At 41.2% G+C, this 24,168-nt stretch overlaps 2 protein-coding genes across 3 annotated transcripts; both read left to right on the top strand.

The window, feature by feature from the left end:
* The first annotated feature begins 13,120 nt into the window (after positions 1 to 13,120).
* On the top strand, positions 13,121 to 16,850 carry LOC311318718 (upstream stimulatory factor 1-like). Of its 2 annotated transcripts, none has more exons than XM_084450135.1 (11): positions 13,121 to 13,170; positions 13,757 to 13,842; positions 13,936 to 13,985; positions 14,299 to 14,444; positions 14,723 to 14,836; positions 14,973 to 15,120; positions 15,214 to 15,301; positions 15,496 to 15,554; positions 15,642 to 15,736; positions 15,960 to 16,088; positions 16,408 to 16,850. In XM_084450135.1, exons 2-11 carry the CDS (start codon positions 13,835 to 13,837, stop codon positions 16,495 to 16,497), a joined length of 927 nt encoding a protein of 308 aa, XP_084306261.1. In that variant the 5' UTR covers positions 13,121 to 13,170; positions 13,757 to 13,834; the 3' UTR covers positions 16,498 to 16,850. The 2 variants fall into 2 exon arrangements, with proteins under 2 accessions (XP_084306261.1, XP_084306262.1); XM_084450136.1 differs by having other exon boundaries at positions 15,214 to 15,268.
* Positions 16,851 to 17,165: 315 nt separating this feature from the next.
* On the top strand, positions 17,166 to 24,056 carry f11r.1 (F11 receptor, tandem duplicate 1). The gene is made up of 10 exons (XM_084450574.1): positions 17,166 to 17,513; positions 19,415 to 19,474; positions 19,637 to 19,762; positions 20,411 to 20,551; positions 20,793 to 20,995; positions 21,114 to 21,216; positions 21,766 to 21,873; positions 22,021 to 22,033; positions 22,784 to 22,841; positions 23,201 to 24,056. Exons 1-10 carry the CDS (start codon positions 17,465 to 17,467, stop codon positions 23,243 to 23,245), a joined length of 906 nt encoding a protein of 301 aa, XP_084306700.1. The 5' UTR covers positions 17,166 to 17,464; the 3' UTR covers positions 23,246 to 24,056.
* The last annotated feature ends 112 nt before the right edge of the window (positions 24,057 to 24,168 follow it).

Genomic DNA, 24,168 nt, shown 5'->3' on the forward strand with positions numbered 1-24,168 from the left:
CACTCACTCACAAAGGACAAGTGAGGACAAGGTGCTGATGCAAGTATGAGGTCTCTCTCTCTCTCTCTCTCTCTCTCTCTCTCACACACACACACACACACACACACACACACACACACACACACACACACACGCACGCACACACACACACACTTTCATCTTCTCTAGTGCCTGAAGACCATCTCTGAGAGACGTTAATCCTCGCTATACCCCGACGGAGCAGAGACCCAACATTTTCAGCTAAAAGGTAGGAGAATTCAGCCTAAATTTCTAAGCTAAATCTCTTTAGCCTTATGAAGACGTTTTGGTGTGCCTTGCAATTATACAGTAGCATTCATACATACATACATACATACATACATACATACATACATACATACATACATACATACATACTGTATAATAATTTGAAATACAATTAAATATATATCTATGAAATGTATGTTTAGGTTTTAGCTTCAAAATTCAAAGACTTTGGATGTTTCCCAGGCATGCAGAACCTGTCCTTTGTTATATTTCTACTTACAGTATAATATTTCATAGCCTACTGTTGTTTACTAACCTGCTATAAAGGAAGAGATAAATGTTGCAGTGTTCACATCGTTACTCTGGTCCGACCCCACCCTTTGAGGCTTTGGTAATATTTTCAGATAGTATGTAGGCTAATGGCTACAGACCATACATTACCAAAAATATGTATCTAGGATTACTGCAAAACTATTGCATCACAAGGTTAACATTTTATTTGTACAGTAGCCTACCCTTGGTGCTTGATACCCTTTCTATGTGCAATCCACTAGATTTAGAGACGTTGAAAAGGATGTACCTTCTTGCCACAATTTGCCTCTTGGGTAAGCAAACATGTTTTGTCATGAGACCCACTGTGGTGGTGTTTGTAATGATGGATGTAAAAAATTTACGAGGTGAAAGTTTTGAAATTGGAGAAGGTCTTGAGTTACAGCTTTATGTTGCAGGGTTTTCCTCAGCCCAGAAGGTGACTGAACTCACTTCCTGTTTGACAAAAGAAAACAACCTGCAGATGGATTGCAAATATGAGCCTGCTGCTGCGTCAACAGCTAAGCCTTTAAGTTGCAAGTACACTGTGGATGGCAGAGTCGTTGGTAGCACTGACTCTACTGTGAGCCAGGACTCCACCTTCAAAAACAGAACCAGCGTCTTCATAGAGGGCAACACCTGCCGTCTCAGTCTCAATCTCACAGGCATCTTGGACAGCAAACCCAGGACTACACAGAACTACACCTGCACTATCAAGCAGCAGGCGGACGCAATGAAAATAGCCAGTGTGGATAACAGTGAGCAGATCCTATCTTACTAACTGCTGATCACGCAGGGCGAGGGGTAATGTTTTGCATTTGTTTGTTAGTTAGTTTGTTAGCAAGCAGGATTACGTAAAAACTACCAGGCCAATTTTCATGAAACTCTGCAGAGCAGTGTAGCATGGGCCAACTTTGAACCCATTACATTTTGGAGCAGATCCAAATCACAGGGCGGATCCACAAATTAAAAGAAAACGTATAAGGAAGCCAGCACCCCGTGTGGGCGGTCATAAAGACACAGGGTTTGACCTGGGGTGTGATGGGGGAGAGCCAAACGGCCATATCTCACCGTGGGAAGGTTACAGAGACACAGGGTTTGGACTGGCATAAAGCTCTCAACCTAATGAATGCAGCAATACCAAACACATGTGCGCGCACAGAGCCACGAAGTGGGCGGAGGCCTGTGCTCTCCGAGCACCATTTCTAGTTTGATAATGCAATTGTTGACTATTTGAGGATATTACCATAGAAATATGAGGCCTACTGTATGTGTGCATGTGTGTGTGTGGCTTTTGTGTGAGACATACGTACAGAACATGTTCCTCATTGTGATTTTTGAACAAAGCCTAATGTGTATGTTTGCTTCCTCTCAGATCTCCTTGTGAAGTGCTCAACATCTCTGGGTGTCCTGATACAGAGCAGCAGTGGTCTGCTGCTAGCGATGATAATGCTTCCCCTGCTGCTTGAAGTTCACTGGCCATAAGAGAAGTAAAGGCCTGCTACAAAAAGTAGCACCCTCAATAAGATTTAAAAAAAAATGTATGTCATCATCATCATCATCAATGTGACTGCACTCACATTATATTGTGCCTTTAATCCACGGCCTATGGCTACTAACTGCATGCCTTGAAAGTCTCATGATCTCTATTGTGATACTGTAGCAAATTTAGCATCATTTGCCTATTATATCGAAACCATTGAGTAGCCTATGCCTTAATGACAACTAAAGACATATACTATAATCCCAATTACTTGTTAATGTAAAGCTTGAGCTTTGCACTTGTAGATGCCCTTGTGAGTCCTGGCAAGTAGTAGTACACTTAGACTAGACTACCTACGTTAAATGCAAATATTATAAGTCGCTTTGGAAAAAGCATCTGTTAAATGACTATTGCCTAATGTAATGTAATGTTGAGCTCAATATTGACTGACTGGTTCATGCTTTGGTCCCAGTGATTCTATCAAATAAAGATATTTCCTTTATTATTTATGGTGTGGACTAATCTGTGGAATGAACCAAAAAACGGTTTTGGGTGATCCAAATCATAATGTGTGAAGTAGTAGTATAATAGTACAGTCTAATACAGAAAAGAATATAATTATTATAAGACCTGGTTTAGATAGTTGTGTTCAAAATAATAGCGGTGTGTTTAAAAAAGTGAGTAAAGCTCAAAGTAAAGCTCAAAATCCTTATGATAGCTTTTATTTCCATACATGCAAATGCATTGGGAACACTGCACATTCTATTCCAAATCAAAACATGAAGACAAATTTATCAAATTTGTTATTGCTTTATATAAAGTGAAGAAAGTTTGTCTTTACAAACTCAAACATTTACTGTATAAACTGAAAAATGCTTCAAGACTTAGCTTTCCTGTGAATCACTGAACTAATATTTAGTTGTATACTGTAACCACTGTTTCTGAGAACTGCTTCACATCTGTGCTGCATGGAGTTGACCAACTTCTGGCACCTGTGAACAGGTATTGCAGCCCAGGACGATTGGACTACATTCCACAATTCCTCTGCATTTCTTGGTTTTGCCTCAGAAACAGCATTTTTTATGTCACCCCACAAGTTTTCTATTGGATTAAGGTCCAGGGATTGGGCTGGCCACTCCATAATGTTAATCTTGTGTGTCTGAAATAATAATAAAAAAACGTGGACAATTTTATGGTTTCATGATCCATTTATTTTTCAAATAAACAAAACTAAACAAACAAACATGGTTGGATAGGTCTGAACAGCCAGTCAGACAGTCACTCGCTCATTCTGAACAGCCAGTCAGTGGTCCTGGTAGTCCGGGTAGAATAAGAGCAGAGAACATGAGCAAAATTGAAAGAACAGAGACAATAGTAAGTGAAATACTTATCAACATAAGAAACAAGATTAGATTTGATCATATATACACACCTGTGATTTTAAAAAAAATCTATTCTATGTAAATCACTTTGAATTGCCTTGGTGTATGAAATGTGCTATACAAATAAACTTCCCTTGCTTGCCTTCCCTTACCTAGTCTGTATATTTCTCAGAAGAACGTATTTTCTTGAGGACTGCTCTGTCTTTTGCCAGCATCTCCATGAACTCCTGGCAAGGGAGGTTGATGTTTGTCTTCACAATAAGCATGGCCTTGATGGTAGGAACAGTGAACCTAATTTCTGACTTCTGTCCATATATTATGAATGAAAATCTTACTTGGTTTAGTTTAGATTTCAAGAACACGCCGAGTGGTCTGTCAAGCTGGTTTCAAACAAAGACAATAGATTTATTCAGATGTTTACAGTTTGCAAAGCGGACTCTGAAAACAGGAAGTGCTTCCTCAGTCAGAGTGGTGTTTCTGACTCGGGAGTGATACCTTATAACGTGAGAAAGGAAGTGACATGCAGTTTCAGGATGAAGAGGACAGGGAAGTGATGTCACAGAAACAATTTGTAGTTTTAACAGACTGATTCTAGGGGAACGAACTACAAAGTTGACAACAGTCAGGTAGGAAAACAGAAAAGAACAAATGGTGTGGGTAACATTAGTGAGACTGAAATTTCATTCACAATTTCCCCGTTTTGTGGATTAAACATCCACAACTATAATAAAAATGAAAGTCTCAACAATGTGGATAATCAAATTAAATAATATTTTAAAAAAACAACGTAATGCTACACATATGGAAAGGAAGTAATCTATTTTCTCCACTAGGTGGAGCAGACTAAAGATTCATGAAAATTTAACAAACTCAAGATTATTTTCTCTCCACATGCAACCATGCACCAAAACTCCTTGCTTCAAAATTTGACGGAAGCAAGGTAAAAAGATGACATGATTACTAATCTAATACGCATTTCACATATTCATTAGTGATTGGGAGAAAAACCTCTTTCTTTGTTTTAGAGGAAAACCCTTAAATTCAAATTAGAAACACATCCGATTATGTATCAAAATATTCCAAATCCTCAATGTCAATGGTACTTCATTAAGGTCTTGAATTAAATTAATATTTAAGTTAACTTCTTCCATAATCATTAAGGCAGCAATGGACATATTTGTAACAGTATTTAAACACTTTCCAATACACTGAAGAACAATTCCAAAAATAATAATGATCAAAATAATAACCATACAAATGATACATAGATTCGAGAATATCCAGGACTTGAAAAAGCATTATCAAAAACTCCCCAAGCATTCCATTTATGAACAGTATTTAAGATTTGAATACCTTTCTTGTTTGCTTCATCAATATCTAAGGCAAATCTATTTTGTAGCACAACCTTTTTCCATTTCATTTACTTCTTTAGCTAAGGCTGAAATTACTTTGTATGATGTGCTCATGTGTCATTGCAAGACAGTTGAGAGTTAGGCTTCAAGCTGAGTTAGGAGATAATATACATACATAAACACATTTAAATTTTTAGATAGTTCTACAGTGTCTAGAGTTTGATTGTTGATAAATACCTGCATTTCAGTGTGATCAACTTTCCTAATCATGGGAATTAAATGAGCAAGATAACATCCATATTACACTGTTGCTATAAATTGAATAAGCTGTTTCCCTACAGATCAAAAATACGCCTCTTGGAATGGCTCTCTGAACCTGGATATAACATCTCAAAAATAACCTTAGATCATTAATTTGTCCTAATCTGTGTGTTTATCTGAAAATCTCAATACATGCTGTGACATATTGAAGAGGTCACTTTGAATTGTCTAACTCGCTTTTGAAGTTCAGATTCCTGTGGGTGCAATTTGGTTAGGCTGTGACGATGCAATTTTACATTTTAATCCAGAAATGATAATAGAATTTTTCCAAGGAACTGTAGTGGATACACCTGTACAAGTTCCTAGTACTCAGTGCATGATTTTCTACTTGGCTTGAATATTGTGAATTCATCTTGGTCTGGCTATTTCAGAAAACTGTGTAACCTTGAATAGAACAAGGTGAGATTATGGTTCTTATTAACCCCTTGTCAACCCCTTTAGAATAGTCTCTTCTATATCTGTATAGGAGTTATTCAGTCTATCTACTTTTTACATGAAAATGACAAGCAAAGGATTGTCCAGGAGTGTATGAAATATGAGTAGCTAAACCTTGCCAATCATAATGTGATTATCTGCTTGGGTTAAAGGAATTTGGTAAAATATGGGTGCAGAGGTACTAAGAGGTATATATTTTTTAAATCCAATAGTTAGATTAGTTCATTTTAGATGAAAAATCTCTGACTGTCCTAATAGCTTAAATAGGATGTGTCTTTTCATGTGTAATTTACTTAGTTGATGCAGTGTGTTGTGTTGCTTCAATGACTCAGTGTGCTACTAACCGTTTTCTGTCTCCTCTAGTGTCTCTCTCTCTCCCTCCTATCCTCTAACCAGGTCCAGTGTCAGCTGCGGAGCTGTGGATATCGTAGTATTTAGTACACACACACACACGTACACACAGACACACATCAGTCCACATCCGGCTTAGGCCTGGACCTGATGCTCTTAGCCTTTCTTGCTCCGAAAACTTAATTTAAACTTAATTTAATATTATTTATTGTTCTTTAAATGTTCTTAGCCATTAGACAAATATATTCCAGGAGCCTGCCCCAGGTTGCCTGTTTCAATATCTGTGTGGTCTGTATGGCTCTATGTGCTACTAACCCTGCTCTGCCTTCCCTCTGCCTTCCCTCTCCCTAGTGCCTCTCTCTCTCCCTCCTATCTTCTAACCAGGTCCAGTGGATGCCCCACTGTCACCAGCAGACCTCCCGAAGTCCGATAGATACCCCTGTGTCTACTGTGGATGATGTAGCATGTCCGTAGAATATTCTCTCTCCTATGATGCTTTTAGCCTCTCACTCTGAAATGTAATTTAATGCAATGTATTGCTTCATAAATGTTCTTAGCCGGTAGACAAACATACTCCTGGAGCTTGCTCGATCGCCTTGTTGAGAGGGGTCAGGGAAGAATTTTTACAGCTCACTTATCTGGCCCCCGGGTGATTACAGTTTTTTTGCTTCCCTCTGGAATATGTAGAGTGGGTCGTATGCCCACCTCCCTTGTTCTCTGTAAAGCGCATTGTGTTGCCTCTGGGTATGAAATGCGCTATACAAATAAAGCTTTCATTGATTGATTGAGTTAGGTGCAGAGCAGTTAAACACGGTACCCTGAGGATAGTCTGGAACAGATCTACAAATGTGAACTCCATAATTATGAATTTTCAATACCCGCATAACATCTCTAGTCAAAACACACCAATAAGGTGATTCTTTCTCTAAACCAACATCAGTCACAGTTACAACAGTAGAACCTGGAAATTGATTGTTGCTTTCGAATCTTAACAAAATGTAGTATCGTCCATCCATCTACATCCATCGAATAGTCCCAACAGTTAAGTGGAGTGTAGCGTTCAACAGGACAAACAAATATTGCTGTGGTGTGATCATCATGTCTTCTTCATTCGCTCCATTACTTCAGTTTCAGGAGAAAAATGAATTGAGTTACGTTAGTGTCATAGTGCGTGTGTGGTGTATTTTATGAGATCATGGCTGTGGAGCTTGTCCACGTTGCCATAACAACGACCATGGGAAGGAGGCGACAGGCAAGGTCACTCCTTTCAATAGCTCCTCCTCAGGAGGAAAAGACAGTGTGGTTACGATCCCTTGGTGGATCATCTTCTTGGTCTGGAACGCCCCGGCAATGGCTTGGACCCACAAAGCCCTCTCAGCTACTCTGACAGCCGTCTGCGTGGTGAGTAGAACCTGGTATTGGCCCGAGCCATCCGGGCGAGTTCCAGCTCCTCCATCTGTGGTCGCGGATTAGGACCCAATCCCCAGGTTTAAGATGATGGAATCTCTCTCAGGAATGGTTGTCATCGCTTCTGTTGAAAATGTCTTTAGAACATTGTTAAGTGCAAACCAATATTCTATCATATCCTCTTCATGGCATGAGACTGATCCTGCTTTGGGGAAACGGTGTTAGTCATTTTCATACTGTAGGTCGTCCAGTAAGGACCTCACCCTGGTCTGGTCTCCCTGTTCTGCATAAAACAGTGAACTCTGGTGTAAAGCAATATCTGTTAACATCCTTCACCACCCCTGTTTTTTGAAACATGATCTGGTCAGTGTGCTAATTTGAAAACATAATGAAAGCATGAAAGATGCAATATAGGTTATGCTGATTATGAAATGAGCATTCTCTTCCAGTTCTTATGTCCAGGAGGTGATGCAGATGCCTACAAGTCAGAAATGTGTGTTAGAGAGAATGGAGGAGTCCTGTCCGGATCTGTGGATGAAACAGAGCATAGACAATACAGAAGGAAGTAGAGACAGCCGCAGCTTCTTCAGCGAGGTCAGCAGTTGAGTTGCCTATGGGGACAGGATCAGAGCTTTCAACAGGAGCTTGGCATTTGCCCACTACTAGAAGGCAAAATCATAGAAAATATTACGCAATAAGTTTACCAGTTGACGTGAGAAAATCCACTGTTTCGCCATAGGGAGCCAAAATAATGCGCAACTCTAATACCATACCTATATGCAACGATTGGTTGTGCTTGTGTTTGATCTGATCCATAAGAAACTCAAAATCAGGCTGAGAGAGAAGAATATCTGTGAGGTTTGAGCGTGGCTTATTGATTTCCTCCACTATGTCGACACAGTCATGTCTCTCTGCCTTCTGGAGCAGGAAGCAGGGTTGCAGGGTTAAGAGCAGTGCATCTTTGAAATGTAACATTAGACCTGGTCAAAAGTACATTCTGAAAAAGCAGCCCCCTTGCTGGTTGCAGGTGTGATGTTTCTCCCTGTAAAAGAAGAGCAGACACAGCATGCGGGACATAGACAAACAGCGTGCGTAGTGCTACTAGGTCTTAAATATAGCCGCCAGTGGTAGCTGCCACTGATCTCAAGTAGGACAGGATACCTCTGAACAACAGAGTCAAGTCTTTTTTAGTAATAGGTTACCGGCCTATACCTCCTATATCTCCAGGTTTCTGTGCCAGCACTGCTGACGTGTAACCTTTCTTTTTCGCAACCAGGTGGAAAGGCTAATCATAGTCAGGAATACTTAAACAGAGTGCGTTGGTCAGTCTCTGTTTAAGCGTCGTTAGAGCCAGTCGGGCTCGTTAGTCCATGTAATTTTGTCTGGGGGAGCTAGCTTTTGTCCATTTAGCCAAATCGGACAGTGAGGGTTATGTCTGCAATAATCAGGGATCCAGGCTTTGTAGTAGCCTACAGTCCCAAGCAGTGCATTCTTATTATTATTACGTGACCAAGGTAATTGACCTGCTCACGCACCAATTGGATTTTGTTTTTAGAAATTCTGTGGCCATTTCCTGAAATAAAACAACAACACTTTTGTGCCATCAATGCATGACTCCCTAGCAAGAAGTTGATCATCTACATGTATACATTTGAGACCTAACACATTATGTAGAGATGGGAAAAAATGCATTACTCAAACCAAATAAAACTAAATGAATAGTTTTATATGCAATTCTCAAATCTTGAACAAATATAATTTATCTAAACCTTTTCTCAAGAGAACACTAGGGGTGTTGTAGGTTGAGTTCTCAATTTCAACAACCACATCTCTTTCTAATAAAAAGATGTGGACCTTTACAATCCCTCTCTTCTGCGTTTGAGGACAGAGAGATTTGGGCACGCTTCGTACGTGATGGTCCCTTGGGTTTGACATCTGCTTGGTTAATATCCTTAAATCTAGTCTAGGTCATACCTATCTCTTACCCACAGTTAGTCGGGCAACGCGGAGTCAAGGCGTTTGGCCATGCATCCCACGAACCACAGGTGTCAGCCCATCTGTATGGGAAGCAGGTTTACCCCTGTTGTTGGAGAGTCACCTGGTGTGAGTATCCAATTCCTGGAGTAGCCTCCATCTCTCGTCCCGTGCCTGTCTCCTCTCTGTTAACAAACTCAGAAATAACAAGTGAAATATGTTTCAATTTCTCACCAACCTTGTGGTTAACACCAGGTCTTCTCAGAAATCATGTCCCAGAGGTACATAAACATAACAAAAATAAATCATTGAAAACAGCTTTGATAAATTGGAGTGATGTCTGTTTCTTTTTTTTCCTTTTTTCCAATATTCCAAGAATATGTCTTTCTAGCTTAAGGCTGTAAAACACGATGTTGTTGCGTGGTGGTGTTACCTTTTTAGGCCGTATGATATTAACACTGTTGGAGTCACAACACCTCTGAAAAACTAGTTTGCAAAGCAGATCTCAGCCCCTTTGGTCAATAGGACAATAATTAGAAACTGTGAATGTGTGTGTGAGGTTAGCATCATCTAACACAACTGTAATTGGCAGTCCTCTCAAATTACTCAAATACTTGCGGTCCCAACCGGTGTGGCATTTATCCGGCAGTCCAGGAACGACAGTTGTCTGTAAAAACTCAGTTGGGTTGTTAGTGCTGTATGCAGATCAAGATATTGGCAAATATGAATGATTTTTCCCCCCGTCACGTACCCCTCACTCTCCCTAGATTGCCCTACTGAACTACCTATCTGTCCCCCCCGTCAAGTCAGAATCCACCACCCTGTGGAGCACTGACTTCTGCATTCTAGCGTAGTGTCTATTGTCTAGGCACTAAAACACATAAAACATATCTACAAGAAAATAAGGCAGATGCTGTCTGCTAACGGGCCCGATCAAGACGCTCAACGACCACAAGGGGCAGACTCTCAGTTGCTCAATTGGTACAGCTCCCGCAGTGTTTACAGGAAGTACTACAGGCTGGGTGAAACCTGAGTCCACCTCAGACAAACTCCTCAGCCAAGCTCACCCCAGCATGCTCACAGGCAGCCGCACCTGCCTCCACCTTACTCAAAGCAAGCTGGCATGTCCCTTTCTGCTCTACAGGGTTCTCGTGACAAGAGGCTACAGCACTGTCTGCTGCTGCTTTCTCAGTTAGAAGGCTCCTAGCTACAAAGGTTTCAGCTACCAAGAGCTCACCCACTCCGGCAACCTCAACCTCCGGAAACTGCTCCCCCTGCTGGCCAGCGGCCATCACCGCAGGTTCACCCACAGCCTCAGCGCAACCCAATACCTTCACTGAAACCACGGGACTCACGGAGACCTCCCTGTTGACTGGGGTCTGCTCTTCCTCATCCAATAGGATGGTTTCGGGGGGTAGGACAACACAATACTCCAGGACCTCACCACTAGAGTTCTCTCTCCCTGTGTCACATTCTGCTGCGGCTTGCAGGGCCAGGTGATTCTCTAATCACCTCAACAAAAAGGTGCTAGTCAGTTAAATCTAACGGAGACCCATCCATCTCAAAAACACGAAGGCCTGCCAGGTCCCTGCACGTGTGGCAAGTGTGCTCGCAAGAATGGGTGTCCCTTCTGGGTAGCTGAGATCCATTGTTGTACTGTAAGTATTGCAAATGCAGGGAGGTGATGGTTGTAAAAACCCTTTCCCTGAATGAACACTGATCATCATCCTCATGCCTGGACTTGTGTTAGCCTACTACTGCTGATCTTGTGTAGATACTGCTGTCTACGTTTATTCCATTGATTGAAAATAACATTTCTTATAATCAAATGCTCACTTTCTTTCAAAAATCCCTTGGCTTGTTAAAATTGTCCGTAGTAGATGACAAATATTCTAATTTTGTAAATAAAGTCTTGAAAGTTCATAAGTTTATAAACAATTCCTGTATGTAGTTAGTTGTGTAGTTGCCCTAACATTTTTTAATTTTCTTGTAAAATATGAATTAGAAAGGTTACACTCTTCTATGACCCCATAAACATGGCACCTCAGAAAATCTATAGCTCAAACTCCAACGGTTTAAAAGATACTGTAGCCTACATGTTGGAATTAGCAGTTCCGATGAAAAGGGTTGTGGTCATTTAAAAAAAAGGGTGTGGTCATTTTCATGTTTCATGTCATTTTCATCCTGCATAGAGATTTTGGCACACATCCCAAGTGGTTCCTTTGGGTCATATTAGCCTTTTACAGTTTATCCATTGTTTACATTTGGTACTGAAATATAGACTAGGCCTACTGTGTGCAATTGTATGCATATTTAACAAGATATTGCCTAATTTACATATATAAAGCTTTTTAAGACAAAGTGTAATACAAAAAATATTTATCTTAATTTGAAGATTAAACTGGTTGAAATTCATGAGGATATCTCACCTGTAGCCTACAATGTCTCCCCTTAAAGAGGGCATGGTCATTTTCGGCTGTTTCATCCCGGATAGAGACTTTCTGCGCTCCGCACACTACACTGTCAATTATGTCACTTTTTGTTATCCTCACACCGATTTCACAGCCTCAAACAAAATCACAGAATGTGGTGTCAAAAGATAAAAGCAAAGAACATCACTTGATCCCTAAATCGCTTGACTTGTAGCCTAGCAAACTCTTTTATAAAAGCCTGTATTCATAACCAACATAAACATGAATCAAAATAGGCAGGGACAATGGAACAGACCAATCAGCTGATTAGGCTGCGACATGCAAATGCAAGCCTCTTCACAAAAAAGGAATGCTGCCAAAGAGGAAGTTATTTATTGATTGATTTATTTGTCTCCACATAGACCATGCACAATATATTACAGGCCTAAAGTTCAACTAGCAAAAACATATCTCCGTTTGGCTTTTTGATCATTTCTCATTAATTATATATTTATGTAATTATTAGGCTAATATCTGTTTTTTAATTATAAATCATAACATTTTCCCCCAAAATCACCCAAACATGTCATGTGACGGCTGCTTCCCTGTTGTTGCGATCGGTTCCGGTGGAGTGGGGAGTCCGTCCCACACATTAGCTGTGTTCGGAATCGCTCCCTCGTTCCCTCACTCCCTATTCCCTATATAGGGTTCACTATGTAGTGAACTACCTAGGGAACGGAGAAAATGTAGGGTACATGCACTGTTCTATGAAAATCAAGGTGAATTGTGGGTAATAAATAGTGGACTATTATAGGGAACGAAAATTTCGTGGAGAATTCGGAGCACAGCTGTGTAAAACGGACAATGATCGGCAGTCGATCTATGCACTCTGATACTGATTAACCAATCAGTAAGGGATCACCATGATGGACAGCCCCCTAATTAGCATATAAGGAGCGAGCAAACAAAGAATAAATAAATGTGGAAATAAATACATAAATAAATAAATGAATAAATAAATGAATATGGAAATAAATGCAAGAAATAATGAATCAAACAATAAGTAAATATATAATTTTATACATTTATATCAAATTTAATGTATTTATTTACACATTACTGCATGCATTTATTCATTCATTTATTTATTTTTGTGCATATTTATTCATTCATTTATTTTTTGGTCATTTGTTGAGTCATTTATTTATTTATTTATGTATTTATTTTTAATTTTGACAGGTTTGGTCCTCCATATCCCCCTATAGGGGCTCTACAGGCTCGAGCCGGATGGGGGCGGGCTTAAGGCAGTGAAGTAAAATAGATACCAGGCTCGAGGCCCGAGGAGAGACTGGTGACGCGAGGCTAGGTTGAAGTGCAAGCGTTGGGGGCAAAACGGGTCGCTGGAAAATGACGTTAGGGTGGAGACGAGGTGCTTACTGCACATGCGCAAGTTAACTGCACAAATTATGGATGGGTGGACTCAGTTGTCAAATATTCTGGTGAGGTGCAAAATTGGTTTTGCTTCATCCTATGAGAATTTCGATAAGCTCTATGTATGTAGCTTGCATTGTAATACGAATGTATTATGCTTTTTAGCTAATATAAGGATACCTAGACAGATAGCTATCGTTAGCTACCAGCACCAGCTATAGCACACCAGTAAGCTGCAGCACATTCGCTTTGTTTACATACATTAGCTGTAGTTAGCTGGCCAGTTAACGTAAACTGTAAGATGAAGTCTCAGGTTGTTAGCTAGCATAGCTAGTTGGAGTGAGAATTCTGTTTCTGTGTATGTTCGTGTACTCTGTATTTAACAGTGAATGGACGTTAAAATATTTCCACCAGGTGCATAGCCTAACAAGTAACGCTAGCTTGCTAGCCTATAAACCCTCCTCTCGACTTTGTGTGGTAGTAATTTGGATGAACATAGCTGCTAGATAATAGAGAACGTTTGGAGTCTTATGATGTTAAGTTGTATGCATGTAAATGGTATCTATTTAGTAGCTAACGTTGCTAGTTCGCTGATTGTTGAATAAATATAACCACAAGCTAACTAGCTAAATATGTCTCTTTGTTCGTAAACAGGTTGAAGTGTAGAAAACAGAAACGTGGGACCTTGGAGAGACCTTGGGGATCGAGGCCAACCTGAGATTTTCAATCGAGATGAAGGGGTGAGCGGCCGGAAGTTCTCACCAAGCAGCATGCAACCATCCCATTGCACTACAGCCACTTGCTTACGATCTTCATCTTGTCTTTTGTCACAGGCATCAGAAAAGCCCAGATGATGACGAGGGTGTTCCTATAACCGAAGAGGGTGAGACTGCTACTTTTTTAACCATAAACAAACCAAACACATCTTTCGTCCTGTGCATTGGTTGGCTATATGGTCATTTAGTGGATAAACTGTTCACTTAGTGACCCAAGCTATGATTTTCTCTTGCCTGTGTGACTGTTCTGTCCGTTACTCATTAGTTGTTACCTTGAACAATAGTATTTCTCTTCATCAGAGGGAAGTATCTTGTTCATGCTAGTTGTTTCGTTATGCTAGTGTAGCAGATGAACGCTACATGTGAACAGGTCAGACTGGCTGAGCAGGTTGAGGAACTGACTTGTCTGCTGTCCCAAAGGTGCTGTTGCCACAGCAGACGACCCGACTGCCATAACCACCATTCAGTCAGCAGCCACCTTTTCCACTGATCAGCCCATCAAGTACCTGTTTAAGACGGAGGGAGCAGGGGGGCAGGTAGGGGAGCTGTACCCTCCTCAAGGGCAGGTAGGAAGGACTCTGCAACACACACACACATACACACACACACACAGATGTATGGACTGGGAGAACTGTAAATGTTTTTTTTTGCTTGTGTTCTTTCATCTGCCAAGAACTGAAAAAACAACATTAGTGACCCTCAGCAAAAGGACTGCACATTTTTGTTAAACACATTATTCAAGGAACAAAAAAGTAAGAATGAGACGCACAAGTTGTTCTTTCCAAATGTATTCTGTGCGCATTAGAGCTTGTTGTCTTCCTGACCCTTAACCTTCTTGGTGCAGGTGACCTATCGGGTGATCCAGGTGTCTGATGGACAGGTGGAGGGACACACCGATGGAGCTGCTGCTGTCAGCGTGGTGACAGGCTTCCCAGCAACAACCCAGGCGGTGACACAGGTAGAGCATCATGATGGCACTGACACACACACACGAATGAACAAACACAGTCATTCAATCACTCCCATACTGTATAAGTCACTTCAATGAGAGTTAGGGCTTGGTCTGTTATTGAATGTTCTCCTGCAACCGTCAGGCGGTGTTCTCACAGTCTGAGGGACTGGAGGGAGAGGCCTCCGAGACCCACTACTACTACCCTGCCACCATCACGGACGCAACGCAGGCTGCCATGGTGACCAACGTTCAGGCTACTGACTCACTGCTCACACAGAGTGCACCTGCCGGTACGAGAAGATGATAATACGATGCTGTCACAAGAACCTCAGTTCTGTACCATGTGTGTGGGCTTCAATCATCATCCCGTTTTTTTCTCACAGGTCAGTTATATGTGATGATGTCATCCCAGGAGGTCCTGACAGGAGCTAACCAGAGGTCCATAGCACCCTGCACAAAGATTTCTATCACGTAACATTTGCTCTTCGATCAGGTCATTTTAGCTCTGATTCAGATACATGTTATCATTTCCTCTTACTGAAGGCCCTGGATAAAAGAAAATAAATCATCAGTATTCTTAGTGTTGGATACATGAAGATACAGTCAATGTTGTTGTATTTTGGCATTGGGCTGCCATTTTAATTTCTTTCTTTAACAATCTACAGCAAGTCAGAGACACCTCGCACTTCAAGGGACGACAAAAGACGAGCTCAACACAATGAAGGTGATAGAATGTGTCAAAAAAGTATCTAATCTCTTGGAGTGTGTTGTCTGCTTTAGGTTTTGACCTCCCATTATGTCTGTTTCCCAGTTGAGCGCAGGCGCAGAGACAAAATAAATAATTGGATCGTCCAGCTGTCTAAAACTATCCCAGACTGCACCATCGATTCTACCAAGAATGGGCAGGTCAGAGTGACACCAACTATTCCTTTTTTTCGTGCTTATTCGATATGCCTTTTCAACGGTAAGTTTGGTTGTCACAGTTATCGTTGGTCTGTCTCTCGTCTATTTTGACTACTACATTTAAGGTGATGGAAGTGTGCCTTGATTGGGTTTTTGAGGGGTATTAGGAGTTTGGTTCTCTTAGGCCTGCCTTGTGGTTAGTCACGGCTGCATGGTGCCCTCACAGAGTAAAGGAGGCATCCTGTCCAAAGCCTGCGACTACATCCAGGAGCTGCGTCAGAGCAACAGCAGGTACGGGGAGGACCTGGAGGCTCTGGAGAGACTCCGGATGGACAACCAGCTGCTTAGACAAGAGGTGCTCTATTCTAGCTCACATTGGGTACTCATGCAAAATGTGTTTATTTCTTTGGCTGGGGAACCTTGTGTTTGCACTGACTGCACAACCCTCCATAGTTGGCCACAAGATTATTTCCCCACTGTGGCTGTACTGGTTTGGTTGTTCTCAATGTCAACATAACTAAGATAATATAACAATATGGAGTTGGTAGAAATATTATTTGGCAGTCTTTTTGACACTGTATCAACCATACAAAGTAGTAGTGAATGCCTGTATTTGAAAAATTGATGGTAAATTGAACTATTATATATTCTATCCCCTTTCCTCTTTTCCACAGGTTGATGAGTGGAAAACCAAGAACCAGATGCTTAGAACCCAGTTGCGCCAGAATGGCATAGCAGGAGCGGCCGGCGTGGATCCACAGTGAGGACGAACCGGAGAAGAGGAAGGCGTGTGGGAGACTTGAAATGGGACAGCATTGGTCACTCGACAGCACCTGGACATGGAGAGCTGATTTAGACAGTTTTGGACTGTGCTACCCATGGAACCCTGAGTTGTTGCCCCCCCCCTCCTTTATGGACACCACGATCATGGACATTTCATTATGTAACGCACTGAGTTTTAACTCATTTTTTATTTCAAAGATTTTTAAACAACTCATAGGCCTAGCCTATTGGCCCAATAATACAATTATTGTTTCCGATAACGGGGAGATGGAAATAGAAGCGTGGCACCGATGCCAAATGTGTTGGTTTCATGACAAATAACATTATTTCCCAACACCACTCTCAGCCTATTATTTGTGTTAAAAGTTTGATGTCATTTCTAATAAATTCATATTAAATACTTTTTGCTGGCCTTTTATACAGTATTGACAACAGATTTTACTCATTGCAAGGAGTCCGCTACACCGAATCCTGATTTCATATAGGCTATTTTGACACTTGTTTATTTTCGACTGTGCCTGAAGCTGCCAGCTGATATCGGACAGAATTATCAACTCGTCACACGTAGAGTGGGTGGATTCACTGAGGCGACCCATGAGACACCTGGCTAGCAGAACTAGTGGAACCGGTTATTTTGCTCTTCCAATTGGCAGCCAATTGCTGCCTTCACATTGTATGACGTCAGCTAGTTAGGCGGTTTGGGGCTCTAACCATGGTTCTACCTGTATCGTTGGTAGACCGTCCTACTTTCTACAGGTGTGCGGAAGGGCGTCGATTTGTTAATCTATCTGTTGCTTGCTTGATTTATTTAGTGTAGGGCTATCCGTGTATTTTAAACTGATCAACACCTTGCGACCCTGAAAACCAATCCACGTTTTGTTTTTACTTTGTCTACAACGAAATTGGACACTGCGTTGAAAACAAAGGACTTGGTTGACAGTAGTCGACATGTTTGCCACCAGCTTGGTTTCGGTGTTGATAGTCTTTCACTTATCAGGTGAGTGCACGTTTTGTCGAGTAAAAAAAACCTTCATAATGTTCTCAGTGTAACTTAGGTCTAGGCCTCTTTTAAAAACTTCTAAAAATTAATTTTAATAGGCTATAAACCCTCCATTATTTTCTATAAACCCTCCATTATTTTTTGTATTTTTTGTAATTGTATGTGCTACACATTAAACAACCTGGACTATCTGTGATCTCAAATTATCTTGGTCCACAACAAACACATTTTCTACCTACATAGCCTACAATAATTGGGCACAACAGCTCTTTCAAGACTGGTCATTGTGTGTAGGCCTACCAAACAGCCATAGTCACTAGGAGCTTCGTTTCAAGAGCAGATGAAAGTTAACGTTTAAATTCACCTAAACACGAATTACAGTAGTGGTATGTCCTCCATGTTATCTGTGTGGTTGGTTAATGGCTCACCTTGCAAACCTCCCCACCCCGAAACTCACATGACAACCAAGCAAACAAGGAATTCGTGGTCCCTTCTGGTTTCATTTTACACACTCATTTAGTCTCCATGCTTTTGTCTAGGCAAGCCACAATCTACCACCTTAGTCTCTATTGTTCATAACAACAGTAGGCTATCTTTAGATCAAAATGGCAGACTTTGGATTATAGGTTAACCGGCTATGCCTCACAGTAGCACGAGTCGTTCACCGTCTGGGCCTCGTCTGATGCACTCTGAAACGCTTAGGAATGAGCTATCCAGTTGTGTTGTGCTCCACTTGTTTCTGGTGCATAATGCATCATAACTGCAAGGCGACTGACTGGACTGTAGTGACTGGCCAGTACCTCTACAGTCCAGTCCAATGTGTCTGCTCTGAAATGGCCCTGCGGCTTATCAGTCACAGCCCAGTTTCACCTGAAGTGTTCTGTCTCAGGAGAGAAATAAACTATTTTGCCCACACCCTAAAAGAGTATGGCAATTAGAGTTTAAAGGAGTAGTAAAGGGAAAATGCATGTTTAGCCCTGTTTTAAGGTTACTTATGATCATATACAATGGTTCAGTTCAAAACGTTGACAAAACTAGCACTTTTGAGAAAGTCTGATAATTGCTCTACCACCGTTTTGGTCATACAATGGCTGTGGGTGGGCACCGTGAAAAATCATTCAAAAATCATGTTAAACTCTCAATTTCAAAGACAAGAAACTCACGAGGTGTTAGTTGGCGTTCTGACATATAATTCGCCATAAAGTAAGATTCTAGTTCATCTGGAAAGGCTTTTTTAAATATTTAGCATAACTATTTAGTCGCAACACATAGCCTACGTGTGTAAACTTCCGCAAACTAGGTAGCCTAGCAACATAAACAATAACAATAGCTACCGTAAGTAGTTCCGCTTCCTGAATTCCCTCTGCGGATCGATCTACACATCTACAACGGTCACGTCAATACAAGTCAATGGATTTCATAAAATGATCAATAAAACCCGACAGGATTCATACTTTGAGGCGAATTTGATGTCAGAACACCAACGGACACCAATTACCCCCTCGGTGAGCTTCTTGTCTTTGAAATCGAGAGTTTAACATATTTTTAAGATTTTTCAAGGTGCCCACCCACATCCATTGTATGACCAAAACAGTGGTAGAGCAATTATCGGACTTTATCAAAAGTGCTAGTTTTGTCAACGTTTTGATCTGAACCATTGTATATGATCATAAATAACCTTAAAACAGGGCTAAACATGCATTTTACCTTTACTACTCCTTTAATGAAGGGTTGATCGTGATCGTGGACTAGCACCTCTAATGCATTTGACAGCTTACTCTCTTTGTGTTGAACTTGATTTAAGTACCTGTAGAAAACAATATAGAAAACAACTGACTTAAGGAATTCAACTATATCCTTATCATCTTGTCTGATCACTTCTCACATCTCTGTCACAGGTGTAGATGCATTTACAGTCACAACCAACAATGCAAATGTGAAGGTCAGAGAGAATCAGGGTAAGTTTTTAAGATTTATGATGTCTTCTCAATGGAGGAGCCTTTGGGTACCCTAGCTTGGCTGTGGGTTTGTAAGCAATAATGTGTGTTGCCAAGACATGGCACAAAGTATGTGTACCTAGCATAGATTGTTTTTTTTCCTGATCTGTCTTTTTTCGTCAGGTGCTGATCTCTCATGCAGTTACTCAGCAGACTTCGGAGCAAATGCTAGAGTTGAGTGGAAGTTTAAGGACATAAAGAAAGACACCGAGGACCAAGTCTATGTTGTTTTTGATGGGAAACCTACAAGTATGTACAAACTTCATTCATGTGAAGGGGACACTTAATGTGTGCTCTTGTGGGTTTATTTTGCAGCCTATTTTGACCATATGTTTTTTTGCATGATTTTATATTAAAATCCACAGTTATTAAATTATGCTAAAGCAGCAGTATGTAAGATTTTAAGATTTTAAATATTGCTGTATTTCTATGATTGCTATTTGTAGACTACTGTTTGGCTCTGCTACAGCAATTATAATAAGTATTATAATTTGGTGTCGGGTCAAAACCAGAGCATGAAAAAAAAGATAAAACAAACTTGCAGGCCACACCTGGGTTCAAAGTGTGGGAGTGTGCTGCTGTGATCCAATCAGCAAAACTGAGCATTCTTCCATGGCTTTATGGGTACCCAAACCCACAAATCGTGAGATTGAAGCAGACAGAATTTTAGTTGGCACATGAAATTTTCCCTCATCACTGGCTCATACTGGCTAGCATGCTCATAGCGCAGAAGTGACATACTGCAGCTTTACGTTTGTATGCATTTTATTCTGTGTGTCTGTGTGTGACTCAAAGGGACTTCCCGCCTAAACATCAGTGATTTCTACCTTTAAAAATGTACGACATTGTAGCTGCCCATCTCTTCTAGTGATGATGCAATACCTTTCCCTCCTACAGCGACATATGCTGACCGAGTGACTAAATTTGATGAAAGGATCAGATTCAGCAAAGTAACCCGCAAGGATAATGGGGAGTATGACTGTGAAGTGTCTGGCAATGGCAAATTTGGACAAGTTAAAGTGAAGCTGACCGTTTTAGGTAAGGCATATTCACTTTTATTCAGCTCTCCATTATTTTCAGCTTTTTCATTAAAGAATTGGCTCTTATTTTGTTTCAGGTGCATCAGTTTAAGTGTTCAACCCATTCACCAGCTATATGGCTACTAGGACAATCTTATCTCTGAAATGACAGCAGACAGTAATGTCAGTGTCACAGCAGAATGTCTGGGTTGGTTGACTGTGCGGTGGATGTGTTAATAGTATGTGACGCCCTGCTGCAGTGCCTCCGTCCGTGCCCATGTGTCGCGTCCCCAGCTCCGTGACGACGGGCGGCGCGGCGCTCCTCACCTGCCGGGACGGCGACGCCTCTCCTCCTCCCACCTACAAGTGGTACAAAGGCAAGATACCCCTCCCCGTCGACCCCAAGCAGTTCCCCGACTTCAAGAACGCCACCTACAAGATGAACCCTGCCAACGGCAACCTGGTGAGTGATTCTCATCATCAAAAATATTTTAGGCAAGGAAACACAACTTTATTCTTGATTGATTTTCTTGTGACCAAAAAGATGACGTGTCCTTATTCTCCCTGGAAAATCCCTCTAGGAGTTTCCCGCTGTCACCAAGATGGATACGGGAGATTACTACTGTGAGGCAGCCAATGAGGCTGGTGCTGCCCAGCGCTGTCAAGCAAAGAGGATGGAAGTCCGTAAGTGCCTGATTTCCACAGGGAATATAATGGTGGTGAAAAGTTGAAAGCGAAATTGGAGGAGGGCGGGTCGCCCAATGGTCCACATGTCGAAGTGTCCTTGGACAAGACACTGAACCCCAAATTGCTCCCGATGAGCAGGCTAGCACCTTTCATGGCAGATGCCGCCATTGGTGTGTGAATGAGAAGCCATTGTAAAGCACTTTGGATAAAAACGCTGTATAAGTGCAGGCCAGGACAGTTCATTGGAGGAATAATGCATTCACTAGTGCTATACTCAATGAAAACTACTAGATTATTGTTGGCACTGTTAAAATGAAAACATAGCTGACTCAGTCAAAGATTTTTGTGGCTGGTTACTATAGAATCTAGCTGTCTCTCACTGGTCAACAGTTGTGCACATTAGTCTCCAAGTGGGATACAGTACACACACCTACATACAGCACTATGGTCATTAGCATAAGGGTGCTAAACCAACCCTGAGCGCTTTGAAGTGAGTTAATACGACGCTGTGTATGGCTTTCCTGCTCTCTCTCTCTCTCTGTTCAGGCGATGTGAACACTGGAGGCATTGTTGCTGGGGTGATAGTGGCGCTGCTGGCCGTGGCCTTGCTGGTTTTCGGCCTGTGGTATGCCAACCGCAAAGGATACTTGCCCAGTGAGTTCACAGCCCTCTATTTACCAAACTCTTGAAGTTATTTTACATAAGTTTACAAAAAAATGTGTACATCAGACTTATATTGATGTTGTATATGGCAAAACAATTGCTTCACCGTTTTATTTGTTTTTTTTCTCACCCTTACAGAGAAGAGCGAAAAGTAAGTCTTAAATTTTTTTTTAAATAAAACTTTTTGTAACTGTTGTATGCATGAGTTATCAGAGGGGCCTTTCAGTGCCAGTGGATATGAAATAGCCAGTGTCCGTCTCTCTCTCTCCCACAGCACTGTATGCCTCTCTCACAGTATTGTATGTCTCTCTCTCACAGTATTGTATGTCTCTCTCTCACAGTAGTGTATGAGTCTCTCTCTTACAGTATGTCTCTCTCACAATACAGTGTCTCTCTCTCACAGTACTGTCTCTCTCTCTCACAGTACTGTCTCTCTCTCTCACAATACTGTCTCTCTCTCTCACAATACTGTCTCTCTCTCTCTCTTTCTCACACACAGTACTGTATGTCTCTCTCACAGTACTGTCTCTCTCTCACAGTACTGTGTCTCACTACTGTGTCTCACAGTACTGTATGTCTCTCTCTCACAGTAGTGTTAGTGTATGTCTCACTCACACAGTACTGTATGTCTCTCTCAATACTGTATGTCTATCTCACAGTACTGTATCTCTCACAGTACTGTATCTCTCTCACAGTACTGTATGTCTCTCTCTCACAGTAGCGTATGTCTCTCCCACAGTACTGTCTCTCTCACAGTACTGTATGTCTCTCACAGTACTGTATGTCTCTCTCTCACAGTACTGTATGTCTCTCACAGTACTGTATGTCTCTCACAGTACTGTATGCCTCTCTCACAGTACTGTATGTCTCTCTCACAGTACTGTATGTCTCTCTCTCAAAGGAAACCCAAAGTGTCCGTGGTGTACCAGCCTACCTCAGATTACGGTGATGAAGAGGATGTAAGTTTCACTCTGCACCTCCAAACTTTAACTTTATGTTTTCCTATCATGCAAATTCACTGTGAACAGAACAAACATCCCAGATTAGTAATCTCCAATAGTGATATTCTCTGGGTCAGGAGGGGGTTGTTTTTGGCCTTGTTGCCACCCAACCAGAATACACCGATTGAGCATGACATGCCTCTAAATTGTTTACTTGTTATTACCAGGGTATCAATTTGAGACCCAAGTCCCATTTATAAGTGAACTCTGCATATACACAAAAATATTGATACAAAAAAGGCAGGAATCAAACAAACTTGCTGTTCATTAAAGTCCACTATGAGGTGTCTAATTTCCTTATGTCTTTGTTATTTCAGTCACAGGGGGGCGAATTCAGACAGAAGTCTTCCTTCGTGGTATAGCTCCTGCGGGAAAGCAACATCTCCAGGCTGAACCCAGGATTGTTACAACACCACTTCCTTTCCCACTGCCCTTTTGATCAGATTGATATGTTTGAATTTGATATCTGAAGTCGCTTTTTAGCTATTCGGTTTAATGTGAAACTAAGTTTGACTGTGTATTTGTTAGGCATATTTGTCTCCTACTCATAACATTTTATATGAATTGCTGTGGTTTTTGAGAATGAGATCACACCCAAGGACAGCTAGGCTTTTTTTTTTACTGACAAAACTGACAACAGGCCTTGAATTTATAGTCAATTGGAGCCCCAGCTGATGGCCATTCATTGATCCACTTAACCCAACTGTATTTCTGCAGAAATACCACAGATCCGTGTGCCTTGTGTGTGCTGTAGCTGCTGTACATTTGAGCTTTGAGTGACTGCACTATGAAATGTTTTGGTACAGTATCCACAGATTATTGTTTAGAGAATTGTTTTGATGTTTGTTTTTTTATTGAAATCAAACTTCAAGGTTCTGCATTAGGCTGCTTGTAAAAATGTACATAATTTAAGTTTGATTAAGACATGCGGAAGGGACACCGGCACTCACAGAAACATTGTAACTGTTAAAAGAAAACAGATGGTTTTGTTTGTACAAACAGTAATCATGCATATAAACACCTTCTAGCATTGTTGAAATAGGCGATTGAAGTGCGGTCCTGGCTGTACTGTTTGCATAAGTCAGTCATGTCAGCCGTTTCTGTGTTCTACATCGATGAAGATTGTGGAGAGCTCATCTTGCATTTGTGATGAATTTCTTTAAATAAAATGGTTTTATTCACACCTGACTTAAGTTTTTATTACAAATCAGACTATTGTGTTGGTATTCCTAAAGGTTGGGCAGACAATGTTATTGAATGTTGCAGAATGATATTGATCCCTACT

The sequence above is a fragment of the Borostomias antarcticus genome (assembly GCF_949987555.1).
Source record: "Borostomias antarcticus genome assembly, chromosome: 15".
In the NCBI taxonomy this organism is placed as follows: domain Eukaryota; kingdom Metazoa; phylum Chordata; class Actinopteri; order Stomiiformes; family Stomiidae; genus Borostomias; species Borostomias antarcticus.

Bases quoted from the DNA above. Each gene is read 5' to 3' on its own strand.
- f11r.1 (XM_084450574.1), top strand. From the start codon at position 17,465: ATGTTTGCCACCAGCTTGGTTTCGGTGTTGATAGTCTTTCACTTATCA. The intron at 17,514-19,414 runs GTGAGTGCACGT...TCTCTGTCACAG, and splicing joins GATAGTCTTTCACTTATCAG to GTGTAGATGCATTTACAGTC. The intron at 20,996-21,113 runs GTGAGTGATTCT...AAATCCCTCTAG, and splicing joins ACCCTGCCAACGGCAACCTG to GAGTTTCCCGCTGTCACCAA.
- LOC311318718 (XM_084450135.1), top strand. The intron at 14,837-14,972 runs GTAGAGCATCAT...TGCAACCGTCAG, and splicing joins CAACCCAGGCGGTGACACAG to GCGGTGTTCTCACAGTCTGA. The intron at 15,302-15,495 runs GTAACATTTGCT...AACAATCTACAG, and splicing joins TGCACAAAGATTTCTATCAC to CAAGTCAGAGACACCTCGCA.